The sequence below is a fragment of the Neoarius graeffei genome, chromosome 5, assembly GCF_027579695.1.
Source record: "Neoarius graeffei isolate fNeoGra1 chromosome 5, fNeoGra1.pri, whole genome shotgun sequence".
NCBI lineage: Eukaryota > Metazoa > Chordata > Actinopteri > Siluriformes > Ariidae > Neoarius > Neoarius graeffei.
The window spans coordinates 75,288,231-75,308,162 of record NC_083573.1 but is presented as its reverse complement, the minus strand read 5'-3'; the positions used below and the strand labels follow the sequence as shown (position 1 = coordinate 75,308,162).

Sequence of the window (19,932 nt, the reverse complement as noted above, 5' to 3'; positions counted from 1 at the left end):
GAAATCTGACAACTGGTCCACTCCTTCTCCATGCTGGGTACTCCGCCATTACTGCTCAGCTCACACTCCAGGAGAACTGGTGCAACTGAACTTGCTTTCCTTTTCTTGTAGTTTTCTTTTCCTTTTAATTGTTGGTACTGCACCCTCTTTCGATACGGGCTTATAGCCAACACTCCTGAACAGATCAGAGGTTTTGTACGAGTCATCAGGAAAATGTGCCTGTGAATTTCTCACAAAACGCGTCCAAATCTTTGCAGTTTGAGCATTCTTGAGCTATGAATGCAACATAAATCTACATTCTGCCATGTTTCTACACCGGCCAACAACACTTCTATGTGGCATGGCGATAAATTGGCTCAAAACGGAGGATCGGAGTTGCAGTCAGCTCTGTGTTTTAGTATAGCGGAAATGGCGACGAGACCGATAGACTTCCTGCTGTGATGTCACAGATGTCAAGGTCATTCACCCAGACCGCTACCTATATGAATCATTTTAATCGTAAAAATTACTCTATTAGATTTGTTAACGCTTAACTATTCCTATGCCGTTCTTGAGGTCTCAAGGCGTTTATAAACAAAAAGCGAGGCCGTGGTTCTGTGTATCTCCTTTAAGTTTTGTATTGAATATCTATTAACAAGGAAATCAAGCTCACAAATTGACTGGTTTTAAAATACTGTGGCTGGGTTTTATCTGCTCGGCACAAAAGTGGCCGGTCTTCCTGGTCACTGAAGGTCATGGAAATTCGGCTGTGTAGTCAGTGAAAGTCAGGAAAATTCAGGGAATTTGACATTTGAACCCTGTATTATGCAGCTCCAGTCGTAGCACAAGGCAGTAATACAGGTCTTGCAAGTGAACAATTACCTTTGGCGGTTTAGTCGGCAGGGAAGTTCTGTGTGTCGCCGACTTGATGTACTTTGTGTGCATGATTTTAGCAGAAAATGTACGTGATGAGCGTCCACTGTAGGTGCCCTCCCCGTTCTTGAAGTCTTGTGCAAAGATTTTGACTGTACATGTTCTGAGGATGCTTGTATACTGGGTGAACAGAGCAGTAATGTGCTTTTAAGCTAAGTAATCCAAATTCAAGAATCTTTTGAATTCCCTGGTCCATCTCCCTGCTTGGTTCATTTTGTTTTATGACCTTGGGAGCTTTTCTGGTTTTATTTTCATCCCAAGCCAAAAGGGGTGTCCCTCTTTCTCGCCACGCAAGCTCACCCCTAGTCTGGCTAACGCAACTTCAAAGCTCTGCGAGCATTGGTCTGGCAAAGATATTAAGCCCAACCGTTTCCCAAAGCACGTGGTTGACCCGCCTCCCTGAAATGCCTGTTTGCTACTGGCCGAAGCCAGAAAAGGCTGTGACGAAGCTTAAACCAATCACATCACTCTTTCCTCTGACGTATGTGACGCGACGGAAACTGCTTGAGTAACAGGAAGAAGATAAATACCTCCAGGGCTGCTCTTTGCTCCGTTTTCAATGAGAACTTCCCGTTGAATGCTTTCAATACAGCATCTACCGCTGTGTCAAAGGCTTGCCGCTGCTCCATGTTCGTAACGTTTCTAGTGAATGAAGCGCTTCCAGCATAGATTTTGTAAACAATCTATGGCTTCCGGTCGCAGTTCTACTACGTCACTGCCTTGAACACGCCTCTACCCAGGGCCATTGGAGATGCTCAAAGTTGATTGGCTCCCGATTTTTCGGGAGCTTGGAAGAGCTGGAGATGGCTTGCCTTGCCAGACTAAGTTTGCAACAGGCCCCTGTGTTGTGTCACACTTAGGATGGGCAGGCCCAAGCTAGCTCACCCCTACCTCTTCAGTGCAGTTATCACCTGTACAACTTCAATTTTATGCAAATGTTGAGTGCTTGTGAGGTGTGTGGGATTTTATTTTATTTATTTAGCTTTTGGGGGGCCCATACTTGACACAAACGTGTTACACATATTAGCACAATGTGTCATGTTCAAGAAACGTGTGTGTGTGTGTGTGTGTGTGTGTGCGTGCGCACTTTTATGCAAGAATAAAACTGATTAATTAAAAACAACTCCAGTTACACATTTTATTATATTCAGTGGTGTGGGCGATGGAGGAAGGAGAAACCTTTGTCACATGCACACTCGAGCACAATGAAATTGGTCCTCTGCCTTTAACCCATCTGAAGCGGTGAATACCCATGCGTGTGTGCACACGCATACCTGGGTAGTGGGCAGCTATACTACGCAGCTGGGGGTTCAGTGCCTTGCTCAAGCCCACTTCAGCCCAAGGCTATGCCATGTTAACCTAAATTTTAAAAAAATATATGAAATTCAAGTGTAGACTGTGTGAAGTCCAAATTGATGACAGAACATGAATGCTAATTTGTATAAACTAAGCTTGATTGGCGAGATCAGCATAAGCAGTGTTGTGCATGAACACACTTGATGAATGAATGAATGCTGTTCATTGAACATGCTCATATCTATACCACCTAAAGGAAGGCTGTCTCAGTCTGTTCACTTATGCAAATCGATGCGGCTGGACGCAGATACTCCATACTTTGCACATGGATTGGTGACACTCTAGAGGGGCCCAAGACGACAATTTCGATTTTCTAAAACGTGAGATTAGTACTAATCCAACACGCTATTCATTTTCCCATAGGCTACATGTTCACGTTAATGCACTACACACAGCCTCAGTGGGGAATCCCCCTCCCCGACTCACCCGAGAGTTTTGATTGTACAGGATCTCTAAGGGCACCATTCAGAGGAAATCCGGTTCATGGGCAATAACTATTTTCGCAGTCTGGTTTCCATCAAATCCTGCGCTCTGATTGGCTGGCGAGCGGGCCTGTATCCTATGATGCGGACCCCGGTTATGGACCTCCTGGCGACTTGCTTGTTCACAACAAACATCGTAGCAATTTTTGTCAACGTTTATTTTCGCATTTCTCAGGAGAATAGCATTACTTTTACAGCATGGATGGTGATGACAGTGTTCACAGCGAAAGCGAGTTTTACTACCCTGAGGAAGAAGAAATAAAAAAAAAAACATTTCAGGAGAAAGCTAAAAACCTAACTGTTGCTAACGCCGATCAAAAAAAACAGCTGAATCCTGAATGACTGACTCAATTTTGTATAAACAGGGGACTACATAGGCAGCAAAATGTAGGGTCGTCTACACACACACACCGGGCCATGGAAGTGCACTTGTATACCGAGGAGGAAGCAATTTGCGTTACAGCCGTGAATGAGGATTCAAAATGGCAGCTCGGTTTGGTTTTCCCTTTCGGGCGCTCTCGTTTTCTGTTAGAATTTGGTAAAGGAAACAATATTTACCAGCTTAAGGTCGATCTGTATGGTGAAATACCATGACCTCGACCTTGAATACTGACTTCGTGATACGAACCTTCCAGCTGGTAAATAATAAATAAAGTTTATATTTGAACTGTACAAATCCATTTGCAACTAGTGAATGTGAGGGGGAACGATGCTTAATCAACAGGAGTAGGGATACATGACCTAGATTTTCTCGTGTTCCTTGTCTTGACCAGTGTTGTCTTATGGCGACGTGCTCTTGGGGTGGCACGGTGGTGTAGTGGTTGGTGCTGTCGCCTCACAGCAAGAAGGTTCTGGGTTCGAGCCCAGCTGCCGGCAGGGGCCTTTCTGTATGGAGTTTGCATGCTCTCCCTGTGTCTGCGTGGGGGTGCTCCGGTTTCCCCCCCATAGTTCAAAGACATGCAGTTAGGTTAATGTGGGGTGGCCTTGGGCTGAAGTGCCCTTGAGCAAGGTACCTAACCCCTGATTGCTCCCTGGGCACTGCTCGGAGTGTGTGCGCGCATGTGTTCACTGCTTCAGATGGGTTAAAGGCAGAGGATGAATCTCACTGTGCTTGAAGTGTACATGTGACAGGTTTCTAAAACTTTTTTTTTTTTTCTTTTAATTAATTTTAATAAATGTGCTCCGATGCACTGGTCGTAACACTACTGATTTTGTTGATCAGTAAAGTAGATGTGAAATAGCTTTCTAGTGGGGGATGAAAATTTTAATATTACCTGCTGATCAAGGCTTTCACTTTGGATTCGGTGTGGCTCATTTAAAAAAAAAATCCAGAAGTTGTTAATGTGGAGTTCATTTTTGAGCTCTGAACTTAAAATAAATGAATTAATTTTAATCTGTGTGAACCGAACTTTGAAGGGGGGGGGATAAGCAGTGATGGGAATAACGGCGTTACTTTTTTTTTAGTAACGAGTAATCTAACTAATTACTTTTTACATCGTTATAACGCCGTTCCTGTTACTTGCAATAAAATACTATGCGTTACTTTATTAAAGCTGTTCTCATCTGGCACGCTGCTCGTTCAGCCTTTCTTTCCTCTGCTTTAGTGTGGGGCGGGGAGACGCGAGATAACGGCATAGTAAGCCAATCAGAGTAGATTTGGACAGCATACGTAGGTAGGCTCCGCCTACTGCACTACTGCGCGCTCTTTCAATCAGAAGACACAGCGATGGCGAGCGGTCAGCCCAACACTGCGCTTTCACATTGGAAATACAGACATTACTTGAAATAAAAGGCAAAAATGTCTACGTGCAATGCACATTGTCGAGGAACAAAGCATTTGTCCTCGCCAGTGGCCAGTAATTAGTAACATAATTTTAATAACTACAAAAATGTATTAAATTTGATAGATGTCTTCTCACATTGTCCCACAAAAATATTAATATAGTGTAGATAACGTTATTAATTGGTTCTGTTAAGTGTCCATTTCAGTCATTAAACACATTTAACATTCACTTTTATTATGATTGAATTAGATTTTTTTATTTGGCGGTGGGGTGTAACACAATGTAACAGAATAATTACTTTCCCTGGTAATTAGTTACTTTTATGACAAAGTAACTCCGTTACTAACTCAGTTACTTTTTGGGAAACGTAACTATAATTACTTTTTGAAAGTAGCGTGCCCAACACTGGACAAGAATGGGTAATCTTTTAAAACCTAACTTCTGTTATCCACATGAAGCATGCATGCATCAATCCTTACACACACACACAATCTAGAACGTTTGAATGTTTTCTTGCATAACAGCACAATTATTTTTATACATCTGATACTGTCTCACTTGTCAAGCACGTGCGCACACATGGTCCCCCCCCGTCAGGTGCTGCTTCACTCAAACTGACCTGCACTCAACTTTTGCATAGCAATGTAAAATTTACACAGGTGATAACTGCACTGAAGCGGGCGGGGTGAGCTTGCTTGGGGAGAAGAGGAACAGCACCCCCTTTGGCTTGGGACGAAGAATTCCAGAGATTTAATGCTCTTCGTTTGCAACCACATGACCAAAACTGCTCGCATCATTGACCACCACCATGTTGGAGGATGTACTATATACATGTACAGTGGTAAGGTTACAGACCGGAAGGTAAGGAGGAGTTACGTTTAGAAGCTTGTCACTTCTCAAATCTAATTTAAAAACGATAATTTTGACTGCTTCAAAAAAATGGGCATCTAACACACCTATATATAACATTGAGTTTATAAAAGAGCACTCGCTGGGCGAGGAGGCTGCAGTATTTGAGGGAGGGGATTGATATGAATCTTTTGATTGTGATCGTTTGGGAAGATTCTTCAAGAATTTTGCATTTCTTTCTGCCCTCTGTAAGCCTAGCATTTTGAGCTACTGCTTTATTACCGTCTCTTTGATTTTGTCGTGGCCCATATTTTGTGTTTGAGGCCAGTCTGGATCTATGAAACTGGAGAGATCAGCTGGTTTCTCTAATGGGCAGAAAAGACAATAAAAGCGGCGTCATCAAAAATTTATATACAGCTCTTTAAAATGAAATAATCATAGAAGCCTTTTTGATTGTGGGTTGTTTTTACAATCAGGGTACGCAGGCTAAAAATCATCTCATCTCATTATCTCTAGCCGCTTTATCCTGTCCTACAGGGTCGCAGGCAAGCTGGAGCCTATCCCAGCTGACTACGGGCGAAAGGCGGGGTACACCCTGGACAAGTCGCCAGGTCATCACAGGGCTGACACATGGACACAGACAACCATTCACATTCACACCTACGGTCAATTTAGTCACCGGTTAACCTAACCTGCATGTCTTTGGACTGTGGGGGAAACCGGAGCACCCGGAGGAAACCCACGCGGACACGGGGAGAACATGCAAACTCCGCACAGAAAGGCCCTCGCCGGCCCCGGGGCTCGAACCCGGATCTTCTTGCTGTGAGGCGACAGCGCTAACCACTATACCACCGTGCCGCCCCTAAAAATCACATTTAACACTTCAATATCAAAAGGCTTGACTAAATAAACTTGGTTGTTTATTGTAGCCCTGTGATAGCTCTATTTACCATGCAAAAAAGAAAAAAATTGATGTTATTTTTGGTGAATGTATGGCAATATATGTCATATTTAGCAAAATTACTCGTGCCATTTAGAAAAAGTGCTTTTTTTGACCACAGGTAGCTCCAAAAGGGATGCACTTACATCATTCTTTATACCATAAAACACATATTTGGTTCCATATCATTGGAAACATAGTTAAGGTTTAATGTTGAATGCCAGTAAGTTTTCAGACTATTTTGATCAAATTAGTATGTAATTGTGTCCAAAAAAAGTCCTCTCCGAGACAGCTAATTTTTCAATATAAAATAACATATCTAAAATGATTATTTTCATCCTAAAATGTGGTCAAGATATTGGGACATAAATATTAGAGACAACTAACACAAAGCTTACAGCCTTATATTTGAAAGCACTATGGAAGTAGTGGATTCTGAATTGTCAAAAAAAAGTCCTCTCCGAGAATCACTTCATTTGTTTCTCCCATCTTGTAACAGATTACACAAAACTACCATACACATGTCAAAGAATTACCTGAAATCTGTTCTTTAACTTTTCCTTCATTTAAAAACTGGTGCAAGAACCAGTTTGAATCAATTTGAATTTTGGACCCCGTGACACAAACTTTGTACCCTGATTGTAAAACAACCCTTGTCGGCTCACGCGCTCCATGATTACGGCTTTGTCACGTTTGACAGCGGGGAGTTTCTGCACGACCAGGCTATTAAATGATCCGGTATTTCTTGTCTTTCATTAATAACTAGTTCATAGCGCTTACCACTGATGTTCACTGCAGACTTGTGTAGTTTTTGCTTTCTCGTTGCTTAGATTAGCCCGGTTTATGTTGGACAGCCACTGATGTCTATGCTCCGTGGACAACTTCTCTTTTTCTCCTTCCTCGTGTGCGCTCTCCTTGATATTTATTTATTTATTTATTTATGTATTTATTTTTTAATTTTTTTTTAAAATAATTGCTGGAATTCTAAGCATTTGAGAGTTTCTAAGAAACCAAAGGAATTCTTGAGCAGAACAACCCCTTGAGCATATCTTCTATAGTAAATGTGTGCAGTGAGATTGTGTATGTTTGTGTATGTCCTCCAACATGGCTGACTTCCGGTTTGAAGCCTCCTGCATAATTGGCTGACATCACGTGCAAACCAAGAATAGATTTTGAACAATGAAGTTTCTTTTGGTAACACTATGGCAAGTGCTTATTTGGAGCAGAAATATGAATCATCAGGCACACTGCAAGTGAAATAACTTCCCCCTGGCTGTTCTCTTAACTGCTATTGTTTGAATGTCATTCCAGAGTCTCTCATTCTCTAATGATGCAGGGAGAGGAAAGAAAGAAAAGGAAACAGAATTTGAATCCTAGAAGTGTGTCTGAGGAATACTGTCTCCGAGTGAGTGCACACCAACAACCTGCCCTTCATCTGAGCCATGCTGACTGACGGACCTTTTACTGCGATGATTGATTAAAAATGATCTCTTTTTTTTTTTTTTTTCTTTTGTAGGAACGTCCAAAAGAAGATCCGTCAAAGATGAAAAACAAACTGTCTACTTCCGTTGGTAAAACATCTCTCCTTATAATCCAGCTTTAGAGGCTTGTAGCTGATTCAGCCCATGTTTACATTAGACCGTATCAGCGGATCATCAGATTAACGGTTTTAAAACGATTAGTGTGCACACAGCAACACCAATACACGATTCGCGTGCACACAGCAACACCAATACACGGATACGCTCGGCTCCGCAGGCATCCTGCGCTCCAAATTACTCCGCCCTGAACAGCGAGTGCCCTCTGGAGGGTGCGCACTCCGGCCCTGCGCAGCTCACACAGCGCGCGAGTGAAGTGAACAAGCTGTGATTTGGGACTGAGCCGCTGTGTGTGTGATCCCAGCGCAAATCACTTACCACTTGCAAGTGGAGGGATGGCAAGCCTAAAGACAATCATAACTACACAATGGGCAGTATTTGCATCAGTATTTGCAGTATTTTCATACTTTTTAATGAAAGGTGATACAAGGCGGAAGTGCGCGCCGTTTTTCAGCAGTTGCATCACATGACCAACGCCAGCGAATCAGGAAGGTGGATGTCACAGTGACGTTGTCCAATGACGACGCCAGCTAGAGCTCAGCACAGCGTATTCGCGTATTCTGAATGTTTACACAGCACCGGAGCTGACACGATCTGGATTGAATACGTGGACGCTGGCGGATTCCCGTTTCCCGGCGTTTCCAGGCGGTTTAATGTAAACGGACAGTGCATCCGCGAAGAAAACGAGACAGATACGGTCTAATGTAAACTTGGCCTCAGTCAGCACTGGTTTTTATGAGTTCTTTGTCGGGTGTTAATGTTCCACTCAATTTAAACATAAAACCTTAACGCGTTTTCTACAATGTGTGTTTTTGTTTTTTAAATTTATATTTACGACTGTGGGTTTTAAGCAGTGAACAGTAAGAAGAGACCCTGGTCATGGGATCAGTACTTGGAAGAAGAGCGAGCCATCGCAGCCCCCCTGAGACTCTTTACTGAAGTAAGAATGAATTTGATCTCACTGCTTGTATCCCAGTCCTGTTTATTTTACCGTTATCCTGACATTACTGATTTAAGTCTATATAAGCACGTCATGCTCGAGGTTTTGTGCAGGACTAAAAATAACCCCAGTCACCAGTGTGAATATTTACTGTGCGTTTTTCTCCCTTTTCAGCCTTCTCCGGCTCTAACCTTTTTTAATATAATGTTTTACGGTTTGTGAACATTTTCCTGTTAATAACAAGGTAGTGTACTTTTTTTGTAAAAGTCCCTCATTCAGAGACTGGCATTAGCCAACATAATTCACATTTCGGTGACTCTATTGTGACAACTATAATAAATACAGGCCCATAATCACCTTATGATGCAATAACAAGAACTGCTTATTGTGAAAATGAGCATGAATTTATTACAAGGAAGGCGTATTAATGAAGCTTTTCATTATATTTAATGCTGATGTTTTTTAAATGTCACTCTCTGGTACAATGATGATATTGCAAGTTTATTGGGGAAGAACATTTCAGAACTTTGTACTGCATCTTTACTCTCATGGCTGTGTTGGACATTTTTCAGAGCAAATTCAAGGCTGGTTCCCTTCCCTGGGGGGGGGAGAAGAAAAGTATCCTACTATGAGCTATGTACGGTAGCATACACTACCGTTCAAAAGTTTGGGGTCACTTTGAAATGTCCTTATTTTTGAAAGAAAAGCACTGTTCTTTTCAATGAAGATCACTTTAAGCTAATCAGAAATGCACTCTATACATTGCTAATGTGGTAAATGACTATTCTAGCTGCAAATGTGTGGTTTTTGGTGCAATATCTCCATAGGTGTATAGAGGCCCATTTCCAGCAACTCTCACTCCAGTGTTCTAATGGTACAATGTGTTTGCTCATTGCCTCAGAAGGCTAATGGATGATTAGAAAACCCTTGTACAATCATGTTAGCACAGCTGAAAACAGTTGAGCTCTTTAGAGAAGCTATAAAACTGACCTTCCTTTGAGCAGATTGAGTTTCTGGAGCATCACATTTGTGGGGTCGATTAAATGCTCAAAACGGCCAGAAAAATGTCTTGACTCTATTTTCTATTCATTTTACAACTTATGGTGGTAAATAAAAGTGACTTTTCATGGAAAACACTAAATTGTCTGGGTGACCCCAAACTTTTGAACGGTAGTGTACTTGAGGTCTGATGCTCTGATGGCGTTGGATGGGATTTGGGACGTAATCCATGTATTCTTGACTCTGAAGATGTAAATAATCTGCTTCTATTGGTATTACATACTTGCGGTATGAGAAACGTTATTGACCACACTGATGTGACCGTCACCGAAAATGAGTATTATACGAAGGAGCAAAACCTCTTGCTTTCAAGTGCTATTTTCTTTACTGTACGTAATTCTGTGGCTGTGTGCTTGTTAATCACCGACTTCCTGCTGTGTAATGACCTGCTACACTGTGAATATGGGGTGTTTCCCCCCCAAGGCTGCATGAGTAGTCATAACTAAATGCAGAATAGAGAACCAAAATCACATCTGGTTGGTGCAAGATAAATGCATATAAATTCCCTTAAACAGATATGACTATCCACTAGCCTGTTATTTAAAATATCACAATTTCATGAATAGCTATTGATAATTCCACAATAAGGATAAGTTGGCTTACTCGCGTGCATATGTTGGACAATAAATTGTACAGCCCATTCCCAACATGACTCATTTGCATGTTTTGATGTAAAACTCCATGAAGGGTCAAGTGGACAAACAGCTGGGAGCATGAAATATGCATGTTCATGTATACAGTGATGCTGTTGTCACTGAATAACTTAATTTGTTTGCTTTCTTTCTTTATATTCTTTAATGGCAAGAATATAAACTTTTTTTTTTTTCTCCCCTTTCGCCAAGTATTCTTGATGTTATTCTTAGTTCCTGACTTATTGAATGAGCATGACTATATTTGCAGGAGACTCCAAAGCACTTCAAGTTTCTCTGGATAAAGGGCATCTGCTAAATGGTGTAAAAGTAATACTAGATAGATGATCTGTACTAGCTCTTACAAACCGGGACGTCTGGTCACCCTACCCTATAGATCTGGAATGGTAAGAAATCGAGAATGATGCTTAGTGGGGGGGGGCATTTTAAAAAAAATATATTTTTTTTATGGATCGTCCCCCCCCCCGACACTTTTTTTTTTTTTTTTTTTTTTTCCTTCCCCTCCCTCAGTTTTCAACCAATCCCCACCAAATTTTACATGCAGAATACCTCTGGCCTGAATTAAGTTGCTATGACTTCTGGTGCTGATACGGATCACTGAACCGGAATGATCCATGATACCGCCCCCACCCCCACCCCCGGTGGATCATTCCAGTTTGGTGAGCCGGATCAGCACGAAAATTCATAGCAACTTAATTCAGCCCAGAGATACAGTATTAATGTGAAATTTGGTGGGGATTGGTTGAAAACTGAGGGAGAAAGTGTCGGGGGGAGATAGGATCTTTCTACTTTTATTATTCTGAGCAAGTTTGTGCTGGTGCAAATTAATAAGCAGTTTAAACTCAACAGATGTGAAGTCGATCAAGTTGAGCTTTGTATTGCTTAGCCTTCATGTAGGGTACCAGTGTGCCCCCCCCCCCCCCCCCCCCCCGAATTTACAGGATTTTCATGAATATGATTTTGATTTATGAATAAATTGGCATGTATCCATGTTAATAAACAAGGCCTGATATTGGAGAACAAACAAATGGCTTTGGGGGGGGGATTAAATCTACACAGCATCCTCTAAAACCTATTTTACTTATTGACGCTCATACTTTTTCTCCCTCCAGACTTCTTTCGTATCTGAAGTGATGAAGGATGACTCATCCGAGCAGCTGTATGACACACATGGTCTTCTATTTCTGACCAACACCCATGTCACATCTCTGACTGAATTACTTTTACAGGATTTTCATGGTGACTCAGGAACATCATATATATTATAGAGGGTTTTTTTTTTTCTATCCACAGCTTGATCGTAAGGCCAGCTTATGTTTGTAGCAGAGATCAGTGAAGTTGTCTGACTTCTGTTATGTTTATTCCAAAATACCCAGACTAATGCCTGTGTAAGAGCATCTGCTGGATAATCACTTCAGAGCCAATACTGGGTTATAAGAGCTGTAACCTTGGGGCAATTTGATCTGCCAATATTAATATTTGTTACATGTGTGCTCATTTGGGCCTTATTGCTGAAATCGCACTGGGTTAATGGGGTTACTTTGAAGTAGAAGTGCTTGTTCTTTAGTTGAACAGTCTGATTTAATATAAAGTTGAGCTTTGAAACAAATTGGCACATGTAGTGAGCATGCCCTTACTTGTTGGGTGTCCCACCGGGCCCAATTTTAAAATGAAGACGCACTCGGAAGTGTTCCTTGCTGCCAAGCGTCCCCTTTTTTCTTTTCTTTTTTTCCTCTTCCCCCTTAAGTTCAGTGGGAAATATTCTCTTCTAAGGGAAGTGCAAAAAGTTAAACATAAGTACTATACTTTGACTGGTGTTCCTGTCTGGGGAGTGTAATCCTAGATCTTCCTGACAGGCAGTGAGGAAAGATGTGCTGACTGCAGCATCTTACAGAATTAGACCTGTTTTACTTCAGACATCTTTTTGGTTTATTTACTCGCAGAGCATCTCTGTGTTGAGCCATTATAACAGCTGGATAATGGTTATTTTTCTGATTTAATGTGTTGAGCCAGAGCGTTTGTACCTCCAGCACTGTCTTTTATGGAAGTGAGCTTTCTGCAGGTCATTTGCTAAGTGAATAAAAGTTCTGGGGTGAGCTCTTGACACTGAAACGTTTGCCGAGCTGCCCATGCCAGCTTGTACAAAGCCGGGACTTGCACAGTTCTAAGCCTAAAGGCAGCATTTGCGTAGGGGAACACATTGATCAGAAAAGCAGTTGACTGATGTTGCGCTCTATAATGCTGCTCTAAATGCGAGTCTGAGGAAGATGTGGTGTTGCTCTGCGAAATACAACTTGGCTTCCTCCACCATGGTGAATATTGGATTTGGACAAGATAAGCAGATGGATGGTTGTTGTGTGGGTTTTTTTTTTTTTTTTTGCAGATAATGTGTTTTATTGACTAATTGAACAGTCAGTCTGAAATGTCGACTGTTGCTTTAGTCATGTAAAATTGTGTAAATGTGCAATGGAGACATTTGCTCATGTCATTTGTTTACTGATCATCTCCAGTAAAAGGTTTTGATTCCTGTAGATCATAAATCATTCTGGAGCTCATGTTGGGGGGGGGATCAGTTGGTGGTAATGTTTTGAGTGTAAACCCCCCCCCCCCCCCCCCCCCAATTATCATTCCTACTTTGTTTACACATACCCGTTTTCATAAATACCCGGCTATCTTCTCCCTGTACTAGAAAATAATTCCGTTTACACAATGCTCAAAAACGGCCAGGGAAGGCTGTCAAAAACATGTCAAACAAATAGAAAGCCAAGGAGGAGGGACCGTCAGATCACAATGCTAAAACTCCGTTTTCTCCATAACACGGAGAGAACTGTTTTCCACTATTTTACATGCAGGCATGAAAACGGAGTTTTCACAAATCTCCACTTTGCCTGGAGTTTTCAAAAGCAGCCGTTTTCAGTGACCGAAACCTCCGTTTACGTGTAAATGATGGGTGCAACCGTATAAATAAATATTTGTTTTTATAGATACCCGGCTACGTGTAAACGGGGTCTCGGAGTGTAAAAAAAAATTTTACCCATACCAAAGTGATTTTACTAATAAGACAAAAAGTGCCACGTTGTCTGCAAACAAACCATTCAAAGTACTTCTGTTTAACTTCATTTGGAAGTGCTCATTATGGGGTTGGTGGTGATGGTGTCGTGCCAAAAATTGGTTCGTACTAATCACGCGTACATTATATACGTGGTAGATGTATCATACACAATGATCATGCTCCATCCAGATCTGTCCTGTGCTTTGCCCCTTACAGCCTTTTTGTTAACCCCAGGCCTAGGTGGAGTTTGTATAATGTCAGTCATATTATATGTAGATACACTAACTGACCGAAATCAGATACTATAAGTTTTTTTTTTTTTCCCCCCCTTCCTTTTCACCATTTTACTCCCTTTACCCATCAACAGGAACCAACGTGGGACCACCTCTGAAATATTAATTGGGTGGTGAAGGTGTCCAACAGCAGTGTTGTGGTCATAATCTGACTAGTGTTAAATTATTTTCCAGCCTTTTTTTCATGCAAAGTTTGCATTTAAAGATGAACTATAATGTCTAAATACACTTGTCAGAATGGTGTAATAAGTGTATACTTTTCTGAAGTCACAGCTTTTTCTTTCTTTTTCTCCTCCTCAGTACCAGTCACTTCCTTGCAGCAAGAATGGCTTTAAAATGGGAATGAGGCTAGAGGGAATCGACCCCTTGCATCCTTCCATGTTTTGTGTACTCTCTGTGGCTGAGGTTGGTATACTACCAAAGGACCCTCCTGCTTCTAAAAACGCCTTGCAGGATGGTGTAACTCTCTCCATGTTTCAGATGATGGTCGTGTCAAGATGCTTTTGAAAACATTATGTAGTGTGACCTTACACCCCCCCCCCCCCCCCAAAAAAAAGGTGGTGGGTTTTTATTTTTTTTTAAAAAGACATTTGAAATGAAATACTTTTATTTCACTTCTGTGTCCTCTAGGTGATTGGCTACCGTCTGCGTTTGCACATCGATGGTTACTCAGAGTGTTATGACTTCTGGGTTAACGCCGATTCCCCTGATATTCGGCCAGCTGGATGGTGCGAGTCCACAGGTCGCAAACTACACCCTCCAAAAGGTATGGGGGGAGTACAGGCTGTGATTTGTGGTGATGGATGGCAGGTATCAGCCATGTTTCCACTAGGCAGATTGGCAAGCTGTTGTTTCTATATGTTTTCTTTGCCATTGCTGGTCAGCAGTCCAATGGTGTCGCGTGGGTTGGGGTGGGGTTTTGTTTTTTTGTTTTGTTTAACTCTAAGGCTGTAGATTCATTTTGCCCGGTTGTTTCTAAAGGACGTGAAACAAAGTGTTTAGATTGCACCTTTTACATTTAATTTAATCGCACTCCTGATAACCTGGATCGGATATGAGTCACGTTATATATTGGACAATTTCATGTTTCATAGTTCTGTGTGCTAAATAATGTCTCTCCTTTATCTTGCCCTCCCTTTTTTTTCTCTTGTAACACTTTTTCATGCCATGTCACGCTTATGGTCTGCCTTTCTTTGTTTCTCAGGTTATAAGATAAATGAGTTTAACTGGGAGAAATACTTGGAGTCTTGCAATGCTCAGGCTGCACCAAAGAATCTGTTCAAATCCCAAAACAGTGTAAGTGCACTGCCTTGTACATATTCAGGAGATATCTCGCATACAGACAGTAGACAGAGGAGACTGTCTCTCTTAGCAGTGAACAGTGCCTCTTACAGGCTGGAAGAAATGGTTTTTGTATTCCAGAAAGAAAGCTGCAGTGGAAATGTCATGGTTTTATTTTTACTGGTAATCTCAGCTCATTTATGCCTGCTATTAAAAAACAAAAAACTGTGCAGCCAGAATTGGCTCCGCATCAGTTATTGAATCTTGTGAACATCTTACAGATGGTATAGTCCTAGTGAAATTTTACTTACCCCAGTGTATGATTTTTAGCATATTTCAGCGTAGTTGAATTTAAATAGTGCCAGCATTTAAATCCTTGACATCTAATTGCAGCCAAAATCCACTCAGGGTTACGTTTGTACACGAGGCGTAAATGGAATATGTATGGTTGTGGGGGAGATGTGTATATAAATAAATCCACGTTCACTGGATATGAGCAGTCGTGCACTCTGATTGGCTATTCTACTACTAGGCTGTTGGCTCATATACTGTGAGTAGAGAAAAACAAAATGGCGGAGCGCGTTGTTGAACCAACAGAGGATGAAATAAAAATTCTACTTGAAAACAAAGCAATAAAATATGGAATAAAAGTATTTGGTGGTAAGAACGTATCTTTTTTTATTGCTCAAGAAATATAGCATTTTTTTCACAAATTGTTACGGTCATGTCGCCTCTTTGTTTACATTCGAAGCAGAAATTGTTGGCTGTTTTTATATAAAGGGTTTTTTTTTTTTTTTTTTTTTTTTTTTTTTTAATTTATCAAATGTGCAAAAAATAAATGCTCTTTCTCAAAAATCCAGTGAATGTGGATAGAATAAGTTATTCCACTCAATCTTGTCGTGCACGGTTTATAGACTACTCGGTGCTATGCGCCTCAATGGCTATCAGCTCATGGCCGACTTTTTCATGGAATAACTGTTAATTAACTAAAATATAAAATGTTATGCAACGGTGTTTGTTTTTATACTAAGTAACTTTAAAAACGCACATTAATAAAACTTGCTGAATTCGTGCTGAGTTTATCTCAAGAAGAAAAGAAATATATCACAATGGAAAAATAACTTCGTTCCGCCCGAATAAGTTCCAAATCTGTGCTCAAATCAGAATTTAAGGGAGTTGTACTCAATAATGTACAATATGACTCGGGTAGTCAATGACATGGACAGGCTTTAATTTTCAAACAAATTTTGCATACACTGTACACACACAATCTTGCCTATAAATACCCGGGGGAAATGATGGGAAAATTGTCATTATTGAAGATGCCACGCCTAAGCCAAAATCAACGTGAACAGGCCATCGGGATGTTGCGTGCCGGAAGTACACAGACAGAGGTCGCCCGGCACTTCGGTGTTCATCATTCGACCATTTCCCGTTTGAGTCAGCGTTACAGACAGACAGGGAGCACCAGGGATCGTCCACGCCCTGGTCAGCCTCGAGTCACGACGCCAGTTCAGGATCAGCACATCAGGCTAACTCACCTCCGTGACAGATTCCTGACACCCTCAGTCACTGCTGCTGAGACCCCTGGACGACACAGACCCAGAATCTCCAGCATGACGGTCCGAACATGGACCAACTGTCACTTTGAATTTTTTTTTATTGTGAATTAATTCTTGAGTTTGACAATAAATGTCCTTTATTGATGTTTCAAGATGTGTGTGCATTACATACACTATCATAAATTTCAAATATATTCATGGATCTAAAGTGATAGTGTTAATTCCATTGTGCGTTTTTAAAGTTACTTAGTATATATAATAACGTGTCGTGTTACTCAGTTATTAAGAACTGAGGTGGGTGCTGGTCAACTGTGAATTTATGGTTATCTGTTTAGCAAACAAATAACTGAAATACCTTGGCATACAATGTGATCCATGTGCTGAAGGGAAAAAGTAATTTAAAAAAACTCTAGTTTTGACTACTGCATTACAATCATGAAGTAAGCTGTCTAAGACGAATGTATTTTTAACAGAACACTACCACCTCAAAATTTGAAGTGGGCATGAAACTGGAGGCAGTAGACAGGAAGAACCCCTGCCTGGTGTGTGTAGCCACTGTGGCTGACATCGTAGACAACCGCTTTCTGGTTCACTTTGACAATTGGGACGACACTTACGATTACTGGTAAGAGACCATGTAATAGAAAACACTCATGGAGAAAAAGTCTATACTGAACTGAAAACGACAAACTGTTTGATTTATTACCGGAGGTTGAAATAAACCAAAAAGGACCCAAAAGTTAAGGATGGAGATTTGTCCTTGTGTATATAAAATAAACACACGCACACTATTTCCTGATTTAAATGTGTTGAGATTTCCTTACATGCAAAATGCATAGCTATTCCTTTCATCTTATTTGAAGTTGGCTGTTTTTATAATGTTGGGTTGAGCAGTGAAAAATCAGTCCCTTTTTATAAAAGGAAACAGTGTCTGTGTTGAAAGGAGGAGGAATGGATTTTTTTTCCTCCCTTCTCTTCTGTGATACTACATGCTTCCAGCAGGAGAAGCTCTGAGCCTTCCTAAATGGAAGTGATCGTCTCATGACGCACTGCAGAGCACACATGCACAGAGCAGAGACTGTTCATACTCTCCATCGTCCACTTTATTTCCTCTTGCACAATTTCTTCTACTTTTCATTCCTTGCTTTAATACTGGTCATATCGCTGTAAGCATCCAGCAACCCACTGTTCTATTCTTAAAGCTTCAATATACTAACATACTGTAAGAATTGTATTCTTTTTCAGACAGTGATCATTCTTAGACAAGTGAAATTGTCTCCTATCATCTCATTATCTCTAGCCGCTTTATCCTGTTCTATGGGTGAAAGGCGGGGTACACCCTGGACAAGTCGCCAGGTCATCACAGGGCTGACACATAGACACAGACAACCATTCACACTCACATTCACACCTACGGTCAATTTAGAGTCACCAGTTAACCTAACCTGCATGTCTTTGGACTGTGGGGGAAACCGGAGCACCCGGAGGAAACCCACGCGGACACGGGGAGAACATGCAAACTCCGCATAGAAAGGCCCTCGCCGGCCACTGGGCTCGAACCTGGACCTTCTTGCTGTGAGGCAACAGTGCTAACCACTACACCACCGTGCCGCCCATAAGTGAAATTGTGTAGGAGCCAAATATGACTTTTTCCTTCTCCCCTTTGGTTTGGCTTTCCTCAGGTGTGATGCCAGTAGCCCCCATATCCATCCTGTGGGCTGGTGCCAGGACCACGGACGACCACTTACAGCACCTCAGGGTAGGTACCAGGACGGACCTCAGCCGTCTTTTGTTCAAAATGTCAGTTTTTGGTAAGGCAATCCCTTATCTGTGTCTAGACACGTAATGTAAAAGACTGAACAAACTATCCATCTGTATTAGAGGGATGTCCTCAGTTTGCCTGCTTGCTTCTGTGAGCTTGCTCTTGTGACTCTAGATGTAATTTCATTAGATCTGTTTTTATAATAAAATTTTCTCTTGGAAGACAAATTAATTTTAATTTTCCTAATTGGTAGTTATTTCTTAATCATGAAAGTAAACAATATCTTTTCCTCACATAACGGGGGGGTACTATTACTGCTTTAATCGACAGTAGACGTTTTTGAATATATTTTAAATACATTACCAAGATTTGAAGTGGTTGTAATTTTCACTTGAATGCCCATGAGCTGATCTCTCTTAAATCTTTTTTTGTATGTGTGTCAGTCCTCATTTTGGCTTGATAAGATGGAAGGGTTATACTGTCTTGATCCAGTAAAAGCCCACCTTTTTTATTACAAGTCTTTGATGGGACCAAAAAGTGTTGATCTGTCCTGTCTGAAACTAAGATTGAAGGTTTTTATTGAATACCATGTATGTATTCCAGATGCTGTGCATTAGCTGTGATTTCTTGCACTGACTTTTCTCATTGTGATTTACAATAACCCAACCACTGTTTTGTCTGTGGGAATAGATCAGATACTGCTGTTGATGACCCATCTCTTAATTAAAGCCTAGGTCACAACCGGATGTACGATTTTTTTTTTTTTTTTTTTTTTTTTGGCCGTGCGATTTTTGGCGTTTCCCAAATCGCTGTGGGTTTGTTTGTGTTTTTTTTTGTTTGTTTGTTTGTTTTTTGTTTGTTTGTCGAAAAAGATGCACACTGGCCATAAGTTTGTCTTGCAACCTGAAAAAAACGTAAGTGCCCGTAGAGTTTGTTTGACATGACAAAGAACTTCTGCGGCCGGTCTACGGCTCGAAAATCAGCACGTCACACACGTGCCCTCTGTGCGTTTCTTGCGTTTTTTGCACGTAGACTGGCCGTAGGAGCACGTACGGCCGGTTGTGACCTAGGCTTTAGTTCTAGATTGAGTTACAAGTTTAGTACATCCCTCCAGAAATGGATAGTTCAGATTTGTACACGACATACAGGTCCAAACAACTATAATTGGCTCTGGTATCTCCCTAAAATCTTTCAATCGTTAGTTTATCTTAATCCTTAGGAACAAAGGTTCAGTAATCACAATGTCGATATGACTCAAGGTCAGCCAGGTATAAGAAATGTAGATTCTCTTAGGCTACATCCACACGGCAACGAGATGTTGTTTAAAAATATGTCGCGTCCAAATGGGCAGCGATCAGTAAAATATCAGGTCCATATGGCAACGCAACGCTTGCTGAAAACGATGCAATACA

The 19,932-nt window shown here is 41.2% G+C and overlaps 1 protein-coding gene across 6 annotated transcripts in view; it reads left to right on the top strand.

The window, feature by feature from the left end:
- The window catches only part of LOC132887063 (lethal(3)malignant brain tumor-like protein 4), a 156,608-nt gene that overhangs the window by 31,395 nt on the left and 105,281 nt on the right, over positions 1-19,932 (top strand). For 4 of the 6 annotated variants that reach the window (XM_060922396.1, XM_060922397.1, XM_060922395.1 and 1 more), the window contains 8 exons: positions 7,635-7,728; positions 7,840-7,894; positions 8,773-8,861; positions 14,216-14,320; positions 14,546-14,681; positions 15,120-15,211; positions 17,232-17,383; positions 18,441-18,517. In XM_060922396.1, coding sequence (XP_060778379.1) covers positions 7,651-7,728; positions 7,840-7,894; positions 8,773-8,861; positions 14,216-14,320; positions 14,546-14,681; positions 15,120-15,211; positions 17,232-17,383; positions 18,441-18,517 — 784 coding nt within the window. In that variant the 5' untranslated portion in view covers positions 7,635-7,650. The remainder of the gene's footprint in view (positions 1-7,634; positions 7,729-7,839; positions 7,895-8,772; positions 8,862-14,215; positions 14,321-14,545; positions 14,682-15,119; positions 15,212-17,231; positions 17,384-18,440; positions 18,518-19,932) is intronic. The other 2 variants (XM_060922398.1, XM_060922400.1) reach the window with 1 other exon arrangement.